At 34.7% G+C, this 22,587-nt stretch overlaps 2 protein-coding genes across 2 annotated transcripts; both read left to right on the forward strand.

The window, feature by feature from the left end:
- Positions 1–1,488: 1,488 nt before the first annotated feature.
- LOC113331296 (histidine-containing phosphotransfer protein 1-like) lies at positions 1,489–2,749 on the forward strand. The gene is made up of 6 exons (XM_026578019.1): positions 1,489–1,548; positions 1,696–1,802; positions 1,912–1,977; positions 2,200–2,271; positions 2,524–2,596; positions 2,705–2,749. Exons 1-6 carry the CDS (start codon positions 1,489–1,491, stop codon positions 2,747–2,749), a joined length of 423 nt encoding a protein of 140 aa, XP_026433804.1.
- A 3,449-nt stretch (positions 2,750–6,198) lies between these two features.
- LOC113331297 (histidine-containing phosphotransfer protein 1-like) lies at positions 6,199–7,459 on the forward strand. Its single transcript, XM_026578020.1, has 6 exons — positions 6,199–6,258; positions 6,406–6,512; positions 6,622–6,687; positions 6,910–6,981; positions 7,234–7,306; positions 7,415–7,459. Exons 1-6 carry the CDS (start codon positions 6,199–6,201, stop codon positions 7,457–7,459), a joined length of 423 nt encoding a protein of 140 aa, XP_026433805.1.
- The last annotated feature ends 15,128 nt before the right edge of the window (positions 7,460–22,587 follow it).

Below are 22,587 nucleotides of genomic sequence, written 5' to 3' on the forward strand. Positions count from 1 at the left end.
GTATGATCCCTATAGGAACTTTTGTTCCTGACCATTGATGGCGGCTGTCCGCGCCGAGAAACGATAGGTGGGTGTACGAACCAAGGACATTCGTACCGTGAACTCGTAAACTAAAATGAACTCACAAACTAAAATGAATTGAATAAACTAAAATGAATTGATTAATAACTCAGAATCAAATCGGGTGTTGTGAAATTATAAACAAAATCGTTGAATGCATTTCTTGTGTAATTAATTGAGGTGTTTGTATATTTTTAGAGGATGGGAAAGTATTCTATTGAGCCGTCAACTCATCCCAATTGACATTCTTGCAGATATTAAGGAATGTGGAAGTGGAGATTAAGAAGTTAGTTATCTTGTTGATTGTATTATATTTATTTTATTTGTTTGAAGTGTAATTTTAATTTAAGATTTTGTTGAAAATGTTGTTAGTAGATTTATATAATAATTAAACTCATGTAAAAATAATTCTTCAAACTTAGTGAAATAATTATTAAAAAAAAGAACTTTTGTCTCTTTCCGACCCGTAACGCTTCGAGTTCGGAACTCCATATGGGTTTGACCCTGGTCCGGAACTCGGGGTGTTAATTTCGGGACAAAATTTCTTTTAAGGGGGTAAGAATGTAATACCAGGTATTTTTAGTTACCGGTTCGGGTCCGGATTTAACCAAGTTAGTTTGGATCATTGTTTTCTTTGCCTTAACATAGATGGGTTGCCTAGACTAGAAATCCAGGGTGGAAATAAAATCATCTAATTAACTTAAGTAAGAAAATAAAATTAAGGGAAAATGAAAAGAGAAATAAAATATTTTAAGAATATATTTATGTGTATTTATGTTAGTATTAATTCATAGGTTTTGTATTAATATCAATATAAATAATTATAATGATGTATTGCATGTGGTTGCATGTGAATGTAGATAAATAACTTCAATGCGGACATTGATTATTGAGACGTTTCTAGATCGAGCTGTTATTTACTGAAAACAGCTGTGTACCCCTACCAAAATCAGCCGTTATGACTCCTCTTCACTTTGTCTAGCTAGCAGTCTCTTCTTTGGGAAACAAATGTAAGAGGTAAGTTATCTTCTTCGTAGAAAGATAATCAACATGCAATCAACTACTTAGTTGGTTCAAGACTCCAAGTACATATGTAATCTACAAAATAAGTATGTCCGGATAGTTTGAGAGAAACAATGAAGAAAATTGAAAGGCCAACTTTCTTACTAAATGTTGTTCTTTTTTCTTTGAATATTCTGTTTTACTATTAGAAAGACAAACAACCAAAACAGCTCTATCCTAAGTACTACCATTTGTGAGTCACATTCTTCCTTTATGCTTAAGACGTATATATATTTTTATCTTCTTCTTCAATTCTCATACCTCAAAGTATTTCTTCGTTTTATATCTTATTTCGTTTTTTCTCTTTTAAAATTTGGGTTTCATTTCTATCTTTAGGAGGAGATTTATAGACAAAAAAGAAGATAAATGGCAATGATGGCCCTCAAGCAAGAATTGGCTCAATACTTATCTCAGAATTTCATGGATGTATATCAGATAACTCATTCACTAGTCCTTAATCTTATTCATTTAATGATCGATTTTCTTGTGACATATTCGAAGTCTATTAAAATTTCGATTTTTGATTTTGCTAATGACATGATTCATAATGTTGTGTTTGTTTGACCAATGCAGGGAACTTTGAATAGACAGTATGAAGAACTCCAAAAACTACGAGACATCAATAACCTTCGATTCATCGTTGAAGTGCTAACATTGTTCTGCAGCGAAACAGAACGGATGTTAGAAGAAATCGACCGGCATACGTAAAACTATTGCACAAATTATATTCTTGAACTAGTATTCTCATAATTTCCACTAGTCACTAACAATTTTTGTTTCCAATGCCAGGAAACCTTTTATGAATATTCCCACAGTTGAAAGCTATGTCCAGACCATAAGAGGAAGCAGCACGACGTACGTACCATAAAAGTCCCATTTTACATATCAAGACACGCCTTACTTATAATTGCATTAATCGCATTTTCTTTAGTAATTATTACTAAATCAAGATTAATAAATTTTTCATGGTGTAGGATGATCGATGATGTATCAAAGAATGCTAGTTTGTTTTCAACTCTAGCATTTAAATTGAAGTGATATTTGACAACTTTCTTTCTTGATATATTTTGTGTACAGTATTGGATCTCAGAATGTAACTCTGTCATGCGATGAGTTTTGTCGGGCCAGTGAACGGAAAAACATAGCAGGGTAAAAGTGAAGCTTCTTTCCCGAACCCTGTTATTGTTATTCAATTAGCATAATATGAAGCCGGATTAGTTGACTAATAGGTTTTGTATATGGACCTTGTTACAATGAGACTTTTTTTTTAAATCAACTTTTTTTCTTTGTTGGTTTCTGCTATGTATTGTATGAATAGTTTACTAGTGGAGCTACGAATTTGCATCTTCTGATTTTCATTTTACTTATCTCGGTTTGTTTTAACAAACAATGTTTTTTTAGGTGTCACAAGGCATTGTTGCAGCTCATTCGTGAATTTTATCACACGAGAGATGTGTTTAAGAAAATCATAGAGGTATAATAGTTAATCTTGAAACCATAATATGATTTATGAAAAGCCTTATTGATCTAACATGTCTTTTTTTTCCTCCTTTCTTGTTTGTGATTCTTTTTCGACGTGCAGCTAGAACGCAAGATTATATATTTGGCTACAAAAACACAAGCTTAGGATCAACTGTATTAATACTGTGTCATCAGTCGCAAGAACACGTGCTTAGGATCAACTGTATTACTTTCCCATCTTCTGCAATGTGTTTGAAATTAAGTATGTTGGTGCTGAGAAGCGGAAGCTTACAATGAAAATAAATTGAAATTGATAACTTGAAAAGGATAAATAATCAACCAATTTAGTTTCTTCTACCCTTTGAATAAAGGAATAACCTAAAAATGGAGATTCCTCTCAAATAACTTATAATTTCTACCCAATTAAATTGAAAACTATAAGACTATGAGAGACATCTAGTTGATACTCTAGAATTAGATAATCTAATTCCCCCTCGAGATATCAAATAGGTTTGAAAGAAGGGAACCTCTCATTCTTCACACAATGTTATAAAACATGACCAAAACTCCCTTCCCTAACCTTATCTTTTCTAATTTATACTACAACCAAGGATATATTTGGTATTTTGGAAATATTATATAAATGGGGCATAAGTGGTATTTCAATTTTGGTTGGCAACATCCACAATGCATCATCCTCCCCTTCTTTGAATAAATTCGTCCTCGAATTCTTAAAGCATATTCTCCATTTGTACTTGAATTTCTTCCTTGCTTGAAGACAATTCTACCTCTATACCTTCCATTGTAGTTACTCACCAAATATAGCATTTTGTGGTCATAGTTAAGAACATTCCCAAGTAGTACGGAAACATCAAGCATTTCTCTCAACCTTGCATGTTGACTAGCTTCGTGATATATATATTCAAAGAATTCCCAAATTGGTTTGATGCATGATGATTCTCCGTTGAGTTGTAACTTGAGTAAAGTATTGTTGCCTCGAAGTCTTTCCATGGTAGCATTTTCCAAATAAATATCATACGTTGGTGCACCAAAATCTTTTACTTCACCACCATTAAATACCTCATCAAAAATTGGAATAAAGGTTTGCATTCTCCATTCTCTTGATTTCTACATGATAGCGCTTGCTTCATCATAGTGAAATAATTAAAGATTTGATCCACATTCATGCCCTCTTGATAGATTGGAAGATCACCCACTATTTCACTTTCCCCATGACTCAAATAACTATCAAATATTGGTGGAGACATTTTATCAAACACCTTGTGGGCAATTTGTTCATCCTCATATCCACCAACCCAAATTGATACATCTAGTTCACTTACATAATCACACTCATTAGGTAGAATCCTTACTTGGTCATGGAGACTTAAGAGAAAAAATGTCACTTTAATATAATAATGTAAAATTAAATAATATAAATAAATGATGATATTAAATATTGTGTGTATACATACATACATACATATATATATATAACTTGTCTAGAGAGAGTAAGTAAAGAGCCAACTTTCTCTCATCTTGTTTTATCTCCTTCTCCTTCTTCTTCTTAGTTTCCATATATACATTAGAGTAATAAACCCCTTAATACATGATTTCTATTTTTCTTAAGTGAATAATTTGGAGAACAATATTTGGAGTGCTTTATGGAATGGAAGAAGCATGTTGTTGCATGGATGATTTATTGGTTGGAGTATAAATGTTGTGATGTAAATTATAAAAAAAATTATAAAAAAGGTAGGTTTACTAACTCATCTTCTAATTATATTTATTTTTTATTTTATGGATTGAAAATGATATATTCATCTTTTTTTTTATTTGGAATTCTGAATGAATAAGTATGATTGTTGTTTTGCTAATGTATGCATGACCATGAAATTGAAATCAGAAGATTATATACATTAAATTGTAAAAATAATTACTAAAAAGAAGAGTTCACGTTTTACCGTTAGATGGGACATGTTTCATGCTAACGGCGGGTAATGATCCCCGAGATTTAAATGGGTAATGATCCCCAGTAGAAACTTGTGTTTCCTGACCATCAATGGCGGCTGTTCGTGTCGGATAACGAAAATGAAACGGGTGATGATCCCCGAGAGCAATGGGTATGATCCCTATAGGAACTTTTGTTCCTGACCATTGATGGCGGCTGTCCGCGCCGAGAAACGATAGGTGGGTGTACGAACCAAGGACATTCGTACCGTGAACTCGTAAACTAAAATGAACTCACAAACTAAAATGAATTGAATAAACTAAAATGAATTGATTAATAACTCAGAATCAAATCGGGTGTTGTGAAATTATAAACAAAATCGTTGAATGCATTTCTTGTGTAATTAATTGAGGTGTTTGTATATTTTTAGAGGATGGGAAAGTATTCTATTGAGCCGTCAACTCATCCCAATTGACATTCTTGCAGATATTAAGGAATGTGGAAGTGGAGATTAAGAAGTTAGTTATCTTGTTGATTGTATTATATTTATTTTATTTGTTTGAAGTGTAATTTTAATTTAAGATTTTGTTGAAAATGTTGTTAGTAGATTTATATAATTAATTAAACTCATGTATAAAAATAATTCTTCAAACTTAGTGAAATAATTATTAAAAAAAAAGAACTTTTGTCTCTTTCCGACCCGTAACGCTTCGAGTTCGGAACTCCATATGGGTTTGACCCTGGTCCGGAACTCGGGGTGTTAATTTCGGGACAAAATTTCTTTTAAGGGGGTAAGAATGTAATACCAGGTATTTTTAGTTACCGGTTCGGGTCCGGATTTAACCAAGTTAGTTTGGATCATTGTTTTCTTTGCCTTAACATAGATGGGTTGCCTAGACTAGAAATCCAGGGTGGAAATAAAATCATCTAATTAACTTAAGTAAGAAAATAAAATTAAGGGAAAATGAAAAGAGAAATAAAATATTTTAAGAATATATTTATGTGTATTTATGTTAGTATTAATTCATAGGTTTTGTATTAATATCAATATAAATAATTATAATGATGTATTGCATGTGGTTGCATGTGAATGTAGATAAATAACTTCAATGCGGACATTGATTATTGAGACGTTTCTAGATCGAGCTGTTATTTACTGAAAACAGCTGTGTACCCCTACCAAAATCAGCCGTTATGACTCCTCTTCACTTTGTCTAGCTAGCAGTCTCTTCTTTGGGAAACAAATGTAAGAGGTAAGTTATCTTCTTCGTAGAAAGATAATCAACATGCAATCAACTACTTAGTTGGTTCAAGACTCCAAGTACATATGTAATCTACAAAATAAGTATGTCCGGATAGTTTGAGAGAAACAATGAAGAAAATTGAAAGGCCAACTTTCTTACTAAATGTTGTTCTTTTTTCTTTGAATATTCTGTTTTACTATTAGAAAGACAAACAACCAAAACAGCTCTATCCTAAGTACTACCATTTGTGAGTCACATTCTTCCTTTATGCTTAAGACGTATATATATTTTTATCTTCTTCTTCAATTCTCATACCTCAAAGTATTTCTTCGTTTTATATCTTATTTCGTTTTTTCTCTTTTAAAATTTGGGTTTCATTTCTATCTTTAGGAGGAGATTTATAGACAAAAAAGAAGATAAATGGCAATGATGGCCCTCAAGCAAGAATTGGCTCAATACTTATCTCAGAATTTCATGGATGTATATCAGATAACTCATTCACTAGTCCTTAATCTTATTCATTTAATGATCGATTTTCTTGTGACATATTCGAAGTCTATTAAAATTTCGATTTTTGATTTTGCTAATGACATGATTCATAATGTTGTGTTTGTTTGACCAATGCAGGGAACTTTGAATAGACAGTATGAAGAACTCCAAAAACTACGAGACATCAATAACCTTCGATTCATCGTTGAAGTGCTAACATTGTTCTGCAGCGAAACAGAACGGATGTTAGAAGAAATCGACCGGCATACGTAAAACTATTGCACAAATTATATTCTTGAACTAGTATTCTCATAATTTCCACTAGTCACTAACAATTTTTGTTTCCAATGCCAGGAAACCTTTTATGAATATTCCCACAGTTGAAAGCTATGTCCAGACCATAAGAGGAAGCAGCACGACGTACGTACCATAAAAGTCCCATTTTACATATCAAGACACGCCTTACTTATAATTGCATTAATCGCATTTTCTTTAGTAATTATTACTAAATCAAGATTAATAAATTTTTCATGGTGTAGGATGATCGATGATGTATCAAAGAATGCTAGTTTGTTTTCAACTCTAGCATTTAAATTGAAGTGATATTTGACAACTTTCTTTCTTGATATATTTTGTGTACAGTATTGGATCTCAGAATGTAACTCTGTCATGCGATGAGTTTTGTCGGGCCAGTGAACGGAAAAACATAGCAGGGTAAAAGTGAAGCTTCTTTCCCGAACCCTGTTATTGTTATTCAATTAGCATAATATGAAGCCGGATTAGTTGACTAATAGGTTTTGTATATGGACCTTGTTACAATGAGACTTTTTTTTTAAATCAACTTTTTTTCTTTGTTGGTTTCTGCTATGTATTGTATGAATAGTTTACTAGTGGAGCTACGAATTTGCATCTTCTGATTTTCATTTTACTTATCTCGGTTTGTTTTAACAAACAATGTTTTTTTAGGTGTCACAAGGCATTGTTGCAGCTCATTCGTGAATTTTATCACACGAGAGATGTGTTTAAGAAAATCATAGAGGTATAATAGTTAATCTTGAAACCATAATATGATTTATGAAAAGCCTTATTGATCTAACATGTCTTTTTTTTCCTCCTTTCTTGTTTGTGATTCTTTTTCGACGTGCAGCTAGAACGCAAGATTATATATTTGGCTACAAAAACACAAGCTTAGGATCAACTGTATTAATACTGTGTCATCAGTCGCAAGAACACGTGCTTAGGATCAACTGTATTACTTTCCCATCTTCTGCAATGTGTTTGAAATTAAGTATGTTGGTGCTGAGAAGCGGAAGCTTACAATGAAAATAAATTGAAATTGATAACTTGAAAAGGATAAATAATCAACCAATTTAGTTTCTTCTACCCTTTGAATAAAGGAATAACCTAAAAATGGAGATTCCTCTCAAATAACTTATAATTTCTACCCAATTAAATTGAAAACTATAAGACTATGAGAGACATCTAGTTGATACTCTAGAATTAGATAATCTAATTCCCCCTCGAGATATCAAATAGGTTTGAAAGAAGGGAACCTCTCATTCTTCACACAATGTTATAAAACATGACCAAAACTCCCTTCCCTAACCTTATCTTTTCTAATTTATACTACAACCAAGGATATATTTGGTATTTTGGAAATATTATATAAATGGGGCATAAGTGGTATTTCAATTTTGGTTGGCAACATCCACAATGCATCATTCTCCCCTTCTTTGAATAAATTCGTCCTCGAATTCTTAAAGCATATTCTCCATTTGTACTTGAATTTCTTCCTTGCTTGAAGACAATTCTACCTCTATACCTTCCATTGTAGTTACTCACCAAATATAGCATTTTGTGGTCATAGTTAAGAACATTCCCAAGTAGTACGGAAACATCAAGCATTTCTCTCAACCTTGCATGTTGACTAGCTTCGTGATATATATATTCAAAGAATTCCCAAATTGGTTTGATGCATGATGATTCTCCGTTGAGTTGTAACTTGAGTAAAGTATTGTTGCCTCGAAGTCTTTCCATGGTAGCATTTTCCAAATAAATATCATACGTTGGTGCACCAAAATCTTTTACTTCACCACCATTAAATACCTCATCAAAAATTGGACATAAAGGTTTGCATTCTCCATTCTCTTGATTTCTACATGATAGCGCTTGCTTCATCATAGTGAAATAATTAAAGATTTGATCCACATTCATGCCCTCTTGATAGATTGGAAGATCACCCACTATTTCACTTTCCCCATGACTCAAATAACTATCAAATATTGGTGGAGACATTTTATCAAACACCTTGTGGGCAATTTGTTCATCCTCATATCCACCAACCCAAATTGATACATCTAGTTCACTTACATAATCACACTCATTAGGTAGAATCCTTACTTGGTCATGGAGACTTAAGAGAAAAAATGTCACTTTAATATAATAATGTAAAATTAAATAATATAAATAAATGATGATATTAAATATTGTGTGTATACATACATACATACATATATATATATAACTTGTCTAGAGAGAGTAAGTAAAGAGCCAACTTTCTCTCATCTTGTTTTATCTCCTTCTCCTTCTTCTTCTTAGTTTCCATATATACATTAGAGTAATAAACCCCTTAATACATGATTTCTATTTTTCTTAAGTGAATAATTTGGAGAACAATATTTGGAGTGCTTTATGGAATGGAAGAAGCATGTTGTTGCATGGATGATTTATTGGTTGGAGTATAAATGTTGTGATGTAAATTATAAAAAAAATTATAAAAAAGGTAGGTTTACTAACTCATCTTCTAATTATATTTATTTTTTATTTTATGGATTGAAAATGATATATTCATCTTTTTTTTTATTTGGAATTCTGAATGAATAAGTATGATTGTTGTTTTGCTAATGTATGCATGACCATGAAATTGAAATCAGAAGATTATATACATTAAATTGTAAAAATAATTACTAAAAAGAAGAGTTCACGTTTTACCGTTAGATGGGACATGTTTCATGCTAACGGCGGGTAATGATCCCCGAGATTTAAATGGGTAATGATCCCCAGTAGAAACTTGTGTTTCCTGACCATCAATGGCGGCTGTTCGTGTCGGATAACGAAAATGAAACGGGTGATGATCCCCGAGAGCAATGGGTATGATCCCTATAGGAACTTTTGTTCCTGACCATTGATGGCGGCTGTCCGCGCCGAGAAACGATAGGTGGGTGTACGAACCAAGGACATTCGTACCGTGAACTCGTAAACTAAAATGAACTCACAAACTAAAATGAATTGAATAAACTAAAATGAATTGATTAATAACTCAGAATCAAATCGGGTGTTGTGAAATTATAAACAAAATCGTTGAATGCATTTCTTGTGTAATTAATTGAGGTGTTTGTATATTTTTAGAGGATGGGAAAGTATGCTATTGAGCCGTCAACTCATCCCAATTGACATTCTTGCAGATATTAAGGAATGTGGAAGTGGAGATTAAGAAGTTAGTTATCTTGTTGATTGTATTATATTTATTTTATTTGTTTGAAGTGTAATTTTAATTTAAGATTTTGTTGAAAATGTTGTTAGTAGATTTATATAATTAATTAAACTCATGTATAAAAATAATTCTTCAAACTTAGTGAAATAATTATTAAAAAAAAAGAACTTTTGTCTCTTTCCGACCCGTAACGCTTCGAGTTCGGATCTCCATATGGGTTTGACTCTGGGCAGGAACTCGGGATGTTAATTTCGGGACGAAATTTCTTTTAAGGGGGGTAAGAATGTAATACCCGGTATTTTTAGTTACCGGTTCGGATCGGGATTTAACCAAGTTAGTTTGGATCATTGTTTTCTTTGCCTTAACATAGATGGGTTGCCTAGACTAGAAATCCAGGGTGGAAATAAAATCACCTAATTAACTTTAAGTAAGAAAATAAAATTAAGGGAAAATGAAAAGAGAAATAAAATATTTAAGAGTATATTTATGTGTATTTATGTTAGTATTAATTCATAGATTTTGTATTAATATAAAGATAAACAATTATAATAATGTATTGCATGTGGTTGCATGTGAATGTAGATAAATAATTATCAAGGTTAAAAATAATTAGTTGTATTAGACTTCAACTATACACATTTTCTATTTCGAGATGAGTTTAACTCGCCTACATATTTCTTGAAATATGTGTTGGTAAGCTTTAGCTTCAACCAATTTCATCTTATATTCTTGACGAAAGTCAGAAAATGATCATGTGAAAATCGCCTGGTAACATCTTACATGATTTGTGTGAGACAATCATTTGATGTAGACCTGGAATGTTTCGTATTGATTATTTCAATAGCTTGAAAATCGCTTTGATGCTAATAGTTAGTGAAAACAACTATTGTCATCCTTTAAGAAAGTTTCAATGATTGAAATAGAGCTTAAAACAATTGGATATAAGCATAGTATGCGTACTTGCATATATGTAATCCATGTCCGGGAATCATAGTATGCATACTCGTATGCATACTAGATGGTTTGAGAAAGTCCGGGTACCTAGTACACATACCGGTACACGTACTGGCGTAAGGTTTAGGTCCGGGAATTTCTGCTGGAGTTTGGAAGTGTACTAAGGTATGCGTAACCGCTTGCATACTGGCGAACCCAAACTCAGTCTGACCACTAAGGTACGCGTACCCGTTTGCATACCTAAGTGGATGATGTTCTAAAATCGGCTTGTTCATGAACTAATGCATTTATATAATAAGGAATGCAATCTTTTTTAAACCGTGGCTATAATGTTCATGACTTGATTCGAGTGAATCAAAATCGATTTTGCTTCAATTGTGTCTTGTATGCTTCTATGAGAATATAAACAATTGAACAACTTTAGAACTAGTTTCAGATTCATTTGTACTAGTTATGGTTAAGATGAATATGGTTGATATGAAAGTGTTCATATGGCTAACTTCGGTTAACTATTGTTGATCTAACAAGGTGTACACATTTAGGTACAGTTACGCATATCTAAATGAAGGTACATTTCATTTGTGTATAACAAGCTAAGTTCGATCTAACAGTTGAAATATATTAGCTTGAGTCTAATTAGGTTTTCATCTAACGGTGAATATTGAATGCTTTGTTACCAAGGTAACTTAGATTGCAAACCCTGATTTGGGACTATATAAAGGAGAACTCTAGCAATTGGGAACCTAATCCTCACACCTACTGTGTGATACTAGTTGCGACTATAGACCATTCTCCTTTAACCTTAGGTTTTTCACGAAACCCTGTAGGTTAACGACTTGAAGACTTCATTGGGATTGTGAAGCCATACCCAACTATTTTCTCTATAGTTGCGTGATCTGATCTTGTTGTTTTCTATCGTGATTGAGTATTATCTTCTCTAAGATTGGCTCGAGATTTATCTCAGATAGGCAAGATAAAAAGTAGTCACAAACATCTCCGTCTCATCGTTTGTGATTCCATAATATCTTGTTTCGCTATCATACGATTAAGATTATTGTGAGGTGATTGATATTTCTAGGATGTTCTTCGGTAATATAAGTCTGGTATATCAATTTGGTTCCTGTTCACCTTGATTTGTCAAAAGACGGAACAAAACTCATAGGTTTATCTATGGGAGACAGATTTATCTATTCAATAGACTTTTCTGTGTGAGATAGATTTGTTTATCAAGTCTTCGACTTTGGGTCATAGCAACTCTTAGTTGTGGGTGAGATCAGCTAAGGGAATCAAGTGCGTAGATTCCTGCTGGGATTCAGAGACGTAAGGAGCGCAACTGTACCTTGATCAGTGTGAGATTGGTTAAGGCTCAACTACATTCCAGTCCGAAGTTAAATTGGAGTAGGCTAGTGTCTGTAGCGGCTTAATACAATGTGATGTTCAAATCTGGACTAGGTCCCTGGGTTTCTGCATTTTCGGTTTCCTCGTTAACAAAACTTCGGGTGTCTGTGTTATTTCTTTTCCGCATTATATTTTGTTATATAATTGAAATATCACAGGTTGTGCGTTGAATCGATTAATTGTAAATTCAACCTTTGGTTGTTAATTGAAATTGATTGATCCTTGAGCATTGGTCATTGGTACCGTTCAAGTTGTTTCACATAATAATCAGGCTCGCGGATTTCTATATGTTTGATTTGCTGATTACATTGTGAAACAGAGATATAACTCTTAGATATATTTCTTGATTGAGCTCGCTTTATTAGTTGGTGCTCTCAGAATTATATTGGAGTTTGTCCATACAAATATCTAAGTGAAATATTGGGTGTGGTTGTCAGACCCCCATTTTTTGAATTGGTATCAAAGCAGGCAAACATGTTTAAGACCTCATAAGTCTGTGTTTGTAGCGATCTGATTCTATGGAAAAAGGTGTTATCTCTATAAACGTACCACTACTCTTCGATGACTCGAATTACTCATGGTGGAAAATTTTTATGCGTGTTTTTCTTCAAGCTCGTGATTTTCAAACATGGGTACGTGTTGTTAATGGCTATGATGCTCCGGTAGTTGCAGAAGGTGATGTAACTGCTCCAAAGGATATTGGTAGATATGAAACATACGAAATTCTTGCTGCAAAACAAAATTCTGACGGGGTAAATGCTATCATACATGCCATTACCCTAGATCTTCAGCACCATGTGACTAAGTGCACAAAGTCTAAGGAATCCTGAGATATCTTAGAAACTGTGTTTGAAGAGAATACCTCTGAAAAGGAAGCTAGGCTTCAAAACCTAAATTCTGATTGGGAAAAGCTTCGTATGACTGATGATAGGTGTCATAAACACCTTCATTTATATCTATAGTTTATGCTTTCTTTGCTATTTTTCTTGTGAATTATGTATCTTATGTGTGAGTTTGAGTTTATTAGGTGCAATGGACTCATTGGGAGCAAAAGAAGGAGAAATCATTCATTTGGAGCGAAAATGGCAAAAAGACCAATTTCGCAGGCGAGGGACATGGAAGTCGAGCCAAATCAACATAGGGGCTGTCATTTGGTTGCCCTTTTTCCTATTTATGGGTGCCTAGAGTCATTTCTGGGTATCCCCTTATCTATTTCACCTGAGTGGATGTACCCACTCCCATTCCTACACAACCCTAGAATTCAGAGTCTCAATTATTTTCATAAATCAAGTTCAGAGACCAAAAGAGAGGAGTGAGGCTGCTCCATGTCTGAAATGCAGAGATTATGAATCAGAGAAGAGATTGAGTGGGAGTGATTTTCTGTTGTGTGTGTGTGAATTCAGAAGGTAGTGACCATGAAACTATTGGTGGTGATAATAAACTCAGGGGAGATTGAGAAGAAGCTGTTGCCGCTGAGAGAATCAGATTGAAGAAGAAATCAAGGGTGAATCGGAATTTTATGAGCTGGGTTTTGTGTAGCTGTTCTGAGTAGATCAAAATGGTTTTGATGTTCAGGGTTTGATGTTTCCTTTATCACAGATGTTTGTGGTGGTGGTCTCTGTTGCAGATGATGAAGAAGCTCAGCTAGGGTTTGTATGGAATCTGATGTTGTTGTGAAGAAATTGATGCAGAAAATGAAGATTTTGCTCAGTGGGTCTTTGTGTTCTTTATTTACATGTTAGGTCAGTTCTAGAAAGGAAGCAATGATGGGTTTGACTTGATTTTGTGAAGGGTGAGAAGCTGGTGAAGCAATTGCACAGTCAGGTGAAGAAATGAGTGATTGAATGTGTAAACATGGAAGGAGTAGCTAATGCTGATGAGCTAAGAGTGAATGAGAATGCAACAGAGGAAGTAATGGATAATCTGGTGTGATTGAATAAACTGCAGGTGGTTTGGTGGTGATTTCAGTTGAGAAGGGTTGGAGCAATTGCCGTGGAATTGTAGTTGCTGTTGCTGAGATGCAGATGAATGTTAATGGCTGTGACAACGGGTCTTGAGCAACTGGTATTGGTGGTTTGATTGCAATAGACTTAGGTTGCAGCTCAGATGGAGGAATTGGTGGTACTGAAATTACAAAATAAGCAGTGTTGCAGGACTAGTGCAACTGAGTATGGATGATGAGATCGCAGGACTAGTGCAGCTCAGATGAAGACGCAGTGCAGCTCTGTGATGTTGCAGTTTATGGTTAAGGAGTTGGGTATGGATAGAATGATGAAGTGCAGATAATGGCTCAAGTAATGAGCTGTTGATGCTAATGATTTGTGCTAGTCTGGTGTTATTTTGAGCTGAAGACGGTGGTGCTAAATGGAGGAGAACAAGCATTGCAGGTGATGGAATTGGAAGACTGCGGAGGTGGTTTGAGGTGGCCTGAGTTATGTGATTGAATCAGGCATTGGGAGAATCTGTAGCTGGGGAGTTATGCAAGGCAGCTGGTTATGGACATTATGAAGCTTGATGATGTGTGACTAGATGCAGCTGGAGTTGTTGGTACAGGGCAGGGCAGTGCAGCTGCTACTGAACATAATTGAGCACTGGGTCTGGTGCAGTTTTTGTGTGCTGTGTGGGTATGAACTGATAAAGCTGCAGAACTAAGTGAGATGGCTGTGCAAGAAGGCTTTTGAGGCAAACTTGATATTGCAGCTGCAGGAACTGAATTGAACTAAATTTGAGATGGTGGAAGCTTAAGTGGCTACTGCTGTTAGTACTGCAGTGAGTTTGAGGCAGTGATGAATGAAGCTGTGTGTTGAATGTTGCAGAGCTGAGTAACTATTGGTGTTGTGAGCTGGTAAGAAGGATTGAAGTGCATGGAAATTCCAGGACTGCAGAAACTGTGCACATACGCAGCTCTAATGTGTGTGTTGATGAACTTAGGAAATTAATGGAATATCTTTCTCTCTTGATACTCTAGACTTTTGATGATGAAGAGATTAAATTGTAATTCTAGTCATGTATGCAAGAACATGTTTAAGATAGAAGATGAACTCCTTGACCAATATCTCTCTCGATTGATTATTTTCAACTATTTTCATTACTTTATTGCTTTGTTTATTTTGATAAAACAAAAATCCCCCCATTGGTTACTAAGAAACTAGAATTTTTATAACAACAATTACCTTTCTGTGGAAACGAACTCTTCCTTACCTTGTACTTCATTTATATTTTGTTGAGTAAGAAAGTGAATTATTTTTGACGCATACGACTGCGATCAACTGATGATGATTCATTTGATGAGTTTAATCACAAAGTTTCTGAAATTGTTAATGCATCTTTTGCGTTGGGTACGACTATTCCTGAAGACATTGGTGATGAAAATTCTCAGATCATTGCCATCTAGATACGATTCTAAGAAACACACCATCGTAGAAGGAAATAACCTTGATACGCTTTTCAGAAATACCCTTGTTGGAAAGTTAAAATACTTGATCATGATCAGAGCATAGTCAGAACGTCTGCGTTTAACGCTGTGACCAACACAAGCAAATCTTCTAACTTGTCTTGGGCTGATGAATGTTGTTCAAATCATGTTGATTGTAATAAATCACTGATTACACAAAAGATCAAGGATTTGGTAAAAAGATCCAAAAGTTGTGAGAAAGTTCTCTCTCTGGTTAATGCTTCTGATGATTTGGTACAAGAAAAATCATCTCATATTATCAATATCATGCATACTACCTGTGTGTGTAATGAATTTTCGGCTCTCGCAACAGAAACTTCTTCCCACTCAGATTCTGATTCAGATTTGGAGTGTGAAACTGAGATTGTTGTTTTCTTGAATAAGTGGGAAAATATTCTCCAAGAAAACCTCCAACTAAAGACTTCGTTGGAAAAACTTGAATCATCACTTCAGGTGAAAGATCTTGAGATAGATAGTCTTAATGATGAATTCACCAGAACCCTATCTATGAAGGAAAAAGAGATTAATACTCTTAAGTTTGACCTACAAAGGTTATCTGGAAGTTCTGACAAAATCTCAGCAATGTTATTCGATCAGAAGTCTTTTGGAAACACTAACAGTTTAGGGTTCAAAAGTAAAACTATAAACAAGAGGAAAATAAGAAAGACAGTAAATATTCCTTGATTTGTTCGTCTTGTGGAATTGCAAATCATGTTAAAAGTAAGTGTTGGAGATCCATGAGAAACAATAAAAGGACTGCCAAACTTCAAAAAGACATGCAAAAGATGAATCTGGCCCTGGGCAATCAACAAAGTTCTCCTGATAACAAGAAGAAATCCAAAAGAACCAGATTCAAAAGAGGTAAGAAGTCTGTTTATACAACTAATCTTGATAAATCACTATGTGATAAAAGATGTGAGCATTATGCTCACTCCGTCACTATCTAATAGTAGTGATGTTCGCATCCTCATCTTCAACTTGAGAAAATGAGGAATTGCATCAAGGTTGCTCAAGTTTTGTATAATTGTTAATTTCTTATATTTATGTTAAGATAATGTTCTCTTAGCTAAAATAGATAATGGATCATGAACAGAACAAGACTTTTCAATATTCTTCTAGGCTTTGACTGTCCATTAGTCTATTTATATTTATTTATGATCAAAATACCCTCCACTTCTTTTATCTTTGTAAAAAAGCGGGGGTCTAACAACACCACCCAATATTTCGCTTAGCAATCTGTATGGACTAACTCCGAAATACTTTGCTAGAGAATCAACTAGACAGTCAGACTCAATCTAGATAAAAGTATCTAAAGGAGTTAATATCTCTCTCTTGATTTGATTTTTACTCAAGCTAAAAACAATAGCGAGTCTTTATCAAATACAAGGAATACTTGGACGGTACCAAAGACCAATGTCCAAGGATCAATCAATATCAATCAACAACCAAAGGTTGGATTTCCAATTGATGATCACGAACGCACAACCTGTATTATTTCAATTATATCAAATATAATGCGGAAAAGAAATAACACAGACACCAGAAATTTTGTTAACGAGGAAACCGCAAATGCAGAAAAACCCCGGGACCTAGTCCAGATTGAATACACATTGTATTAAGCCGCTACAGACACTAGCCTACTGCAAACTAACTTCGGACTGGACTATAGTTGAACCCCAATCAGTCTACCACCGATCCAAGGTACAGTTGTACTCCTACACCTCTGATCCCAACAGGATACTACGCACTTGATTCCCTTAGATGATCTCACCCACAACCAAGAGTTGCTGTAACCCAAAATCACAGACTTGATAATAAACAGATCTGTCTCACACAGAAAAGTCTATAAAAGGATAAATCTATCTGACACAGATAAACCCTAGATTTTGTTCCGTCTTTAGATATAAAATCAAGGTAACAGGAACCAATTGATAATCCGGTCTTATATTCCCGAAGCACATCCTAGATTAATCAATCACCTCTCTACAATCCTTCCTGACTACACAAGCGGATTGTCGAGGAATAACAAACAGTGAGACGAAGATGTTTGTGACTTCTTTATCTTGCCTATTGGAGAACTCTCACGATCTCAAGACATTCAATCGATTGTACTCATACGATAGAAGATGCAAGATCAGATCACACAACTACGATAAAGTAGTATCGGTCTGGTTTCACAATCCCAATGAAGTCGTTAAGTCGTTAACCTGATTTTAGACAAGAAAATCAAAGGTTAATGGAGATCGACACTAGCGGGCGCACTAATAGCACACATACATGTGGGGATTAGTTTTGCACAATGCTAGATGTCTTCTTTAGATAGCCCTCAAATCAGGGTTTTGCCTTAGTTACAACGTAATCCTTATTCACCGTTAGATGAAAACCTGATTTAGATTCAAGCTAATATTTCTCAACCGTTATACCTAACACTTAGCTTGTCACACACACTTGGGTAGACGTTTACTGGGTTCGTGAAAATCATGCCCAAACGTTTACGTGTATGTTGGTTTAACATAGTAACCCAAAAGGTTAACCATATGAGCATTTCATATTAACCTTGTTCTTCTTCACCATAACTAGTTCAATTGACTAAAATGAACTAGTTACAGAGTTGTTCAATTGCTATGAGATCTTATGTAACTACACAAGACACAATTGAAACAAAGATGACTCGATTCGATTGAATCGTCTCATGAACATTATAGCCACAGTTTGCATAAAGCATTCCTTAGTAATTTAACGTTTCATGTTCAGAGCACATCTTTAGATCATAACCTATGAAGTTCACAAGCAAGTTCGCGGACTTAAGTTAATCGGTTGAGTTTTCCAAACTCAGCAGAAATTCTCGGAAAGAGAACTTCCGCCAGTTCGCGGACTGAGTTCGCGGACTTAGCACACAAACGAGTATTTGGAAAATCCCAGCAGAAATTCTCGGTCGAGAACTTCCGACAGTTCGCGGACTTGGAAAGCTAATTCCACAATCATCTCGATTTCTGTTGATCAACAAAGTTCGAAAACTTCGGTTCAAGGAATACATGGTTATGTAATATACACTCTCATTTCAATCATTGGGACATTCTCAGAGTACGCTATGTAGCCGTTATTCACAGACCGATTCACGTCAGAGCAATTCTCAAAGTGATTGAAACTTTTCATGACTTTCGTCACTAGGTGAAGAAAAACTTGATCAAAGCGAAACGCTTTACCAACACACGATTTCGAGTTAAAATATAAGCAATGAATGCTCATCTCAAAATGTCAAATGTGTATGATCTAGTCTATATAGCATACGACTTTTGTCTCATAAGAAGTAGGAGATAGAAGAGATACACTTTTGAGTGATAGATAAGTTTAAGTCTCCACATACCTTTTTGTTGATGAAGTTCCACGGTTCCTTGTATAGACCTTCGTCGTTGTATGATGAATCGCCATGAAGTCCTTGAGCTCAACTACACTTTTTTATCCTAGTCCGAGACTTAGCTATGTAGGCTATAAATCAAGACTTATAGTTTTGATCACTAACATTGACAAACATGCTTGAGATAGCAACGCATGCGAGGTTGACCGAGCTATGCTCTAACAATCTCCCCCTTTGTCAATTTTAGTGACAAAACTATTAATACATATGGAATACAAAAAAGATAAACTTTAGTGGCTCCTATTCCATAGTTTAATCTTCAACGTTCCTTGAAATCTTCGTCCTTCCAAGTACTCCAATGATCCCAAAGGTTGTAAGTTTAGCACCATCGTTGTTGAAGATCCATAGCTATAACAATGAGAGAAATCGAGATTATCGATCATTATTATACAGTGTCATAGTATTATTATATAACATCTAAGTCCAATTGTATCACGAATTTAACAATAATACTACAGTGATATGTATCACTCCCCCTTAGTCAATACTCCATCTCGATCATGGAAACCACCCCCCCTTACACAATGATCCGAAAACCATATGTATTTGTAGTGTGAACTACAATATTTCTCCCCCTTTTTGTCAATAAAATTGGCAAAGGTACAAGAATGAGATCATAATGAAATTTCCACAAGAGACATTTCATGACCAAAAGAAAAATACATACCAACTTAATTTAGATGCAATCTAATATCCGAAGCTAACAGTATTCATCAAGGAGTTTTAAGATACAAGATAACCCCTATAAAATTCCACCCGCAAGATATTACCATTAAGCACAAGTCAAAAGAACTCTCCCCCATTTGATGTCATTCCCGAGAGAACAACAAGAGTGACCTTAATTTCGAAAGAAAAAAAGGATTTTTTATTGGACACCAAAAACCATAGGAATGATTTTCTGTATCCAAAGCTCAACCAAATTAACCACAAGTAAACCCATGATTAATTCAATTGGAATACGCAACTAAATCAAACCACAAAAGTGATCAAATTAATTGAAAGTGCTCAACATAAGTAAACTCACGGAGCTACGACTAAGTCAATCACACGGAGATGACTAACTTAACCGTTCAAATACTCAACATAAGGAAAACCTTACGGAATATATGACTACATTCACCAAAGAACATGATAGTGTAGCCTTTCATATACTCAACACAAGAATTTGTGGAATATATGAAAACTCAACTAGATTAATTACAAGAGAACCTATAATTAATCTAATTAGAATACAAACAACCAAAATAATTACCGAAGTAATCAATTTAATTATTTTGGACTCAACATAAGAGAACTTATGGAACCCCGACTAAGTTCATCATAGAATATGAAAACTTTAACCGTACATGTACTCGACATAAGAAAGAAGACTTATGGAGTACTAACTAAATAACCAAACTAGTTGATTAATTTAGTTCCTAATGCTCGACATATAGCATCTTATGGAACAACCAACAAAGCCAAGGTAAATCGACTTAGTTGTAAGGTGCTCAACATAAGACACACAATGGAGCCTTCACGGTAAAACATAATAAAATGGATCAATGAAGATCAATACCGTGGATAACATACAAGGATCTATTCTATTTTCCATCATAACGACATAATAGACTTTATCCTTGTTGCACAAAATATTTTATCCTATTTTCCATCAAATACATGATTGCATAGGCATAACTTTTGGATATGTCAGAATTCCAGACGTCCTTTCATCCATACGAATACCGATTCATGAACGACTTTACTTTTGATTGCAATATGGGACCTTCAAGTTCACGATCGTAAACAATACATATCCCATAAAAATATTGCAATATCACAAACCATTAAAATACTGCAATAAACATCATCCTCCAAATATTTTTAGAATTTAATAACAATAAACCTAAAAATAACCATAATAAGATGAAAACAAAAATAGCTATGTGTAGTCACAACCATCGCTATTCAAGGCACTAGTTATTCTTCCAACTAATCCAAGATAAGACATACTAGGAAAACAACTAGCACCAAGATCAGACGAAACGTTAAAATATGTCTGCAACCAGGGTTTGAACAAGAACGAGTTCCTCAGTTTCCTTCCTTAGTTCGTCTTTTAGGTAGTCTAGATTCCGTGTTGCGATACCAAGTTGTTCGCGAATGACCTTAAAGTCTCCAAGAAGATTTCCTACCAATTGTGAAGAAATCTGAATTGGCAGTTTGTCTTCGTTTTCATGATCAAGAGCATGAAAGCATGAGATATTAATAGGACAAAGCTCAACATCATCAACCTTGTTGCTTCCCTTCATTGTGCACCAAAAATACTTTTAGAAAATCTTTTTGCAGCTTTGGAACACAATATATATATATATATATATATATAAGGAATTCCTTCAAACCCTAGGAACCATGACGTTCGTGAGGGTTGGTGCGTGTACTAGAGAAACGGGCCTATGATAGACCAGGAAGCCCAAAGAAAGTATAGATGTTGAGGAGCAAACGGAATAAAGTAACCACGAGTGCAGTACAATCCTGACAGCTTTCTCAAGACGAAAAATCCTGAGAATCAAGAGCATCCCTTTTTAACAGGACAGAAATTAAAAAGAGATGCAACATGAACATGTCAGGGTGTAATAAGATGAGCATCTTGCTCATCATTGCTTACTTCTTCTTTTTTTCTTTTCATCGGTATTTAACAAACTACCTGGTTTAGTTGAAGAATTATTATCAAGAGAAGATTTAGAAGTACCTGGGTTAACAACATTCCATGTTTTCTTGATATTCCGTCTTAGTCTGTTTATGTGAATGTTCAGATCAGAGACTCGATTGTTGACATGTAAGAAGTCTGAATTGGAAGTCTTGGATTCACAGTCCTTTTTGAGAGAATTTGAGGAACCTGACCTTTTCTTACTTTTGCCATTATTTTTTCTTCCTTTGTAGAAATCCTTTGAAGGAACATGGCAAGGATCAAATTTATCACACTTCATCCCTTGATAGCGAAAGTCCTTGATTCCGCCAATCTGTGATACAAGTTTAACAACTTCTCTAGACATCCACGTAAGGATGTTACGAATTTTTTCATTCCTTTTCCGAAGACGACACCTTTGCTCAGAGTGTCCCTTGTTCCCGCAGAAATAGCAGTGAAAGGATTTATATTCAGTGGTTCTCTTACTAGCAGACTTTGTTTGAGTAGAATTCTTGTTCTTGCAAGCTGACACAGGTCTTTCACATAAAACATTATTAACGGCTCTAACAAAGTTGATCTTACCTGTGCTTGAAATGTCTATACCTTTATATCCCAGACCACGTGTATCACGATGTTCTTTACATGCTCCAAGCATAGATGATAGCTTTGTAGAGCTAATGTTAAATCTCTTCAGATTTTCCTCCAGAGATTTTACCTTCTTAAGCGCATCCGCAAGTTCAGTTTTCAAGGATTTTTCTTGGGTAAGAAACTGATGTTCTTTGTCCTTGAACCATTTATGATGAGATTCATATCTTGCTTCAGTTTCATCAAGCCTTTATTTTAACACACCGAGGTTACGAAGAAGATTATCGCATTCAGTTTTTTTTAGCGTACCTCTTCTTCATGATCTTTAATGGTAGATTGTAATAGTTTGTATC

The sequence above is a fragment of the Papaver somniferum genome, unplaced genomic scaffold (genome assembly GCF_003573695.1).
Source record: "Papaver somniferum cultivar HN1 unplaced genomic scaffold, ASM357369v1 unplaced-scaffold_125, whole genome shotgun sequence".
Taxonomy (NCBI): Eukaryota; Viridiplantae; Streptophyta; class Magnoliopsida; order Ranunculales; family Papaveraceae; genus Papaver; species Papaver somniferum.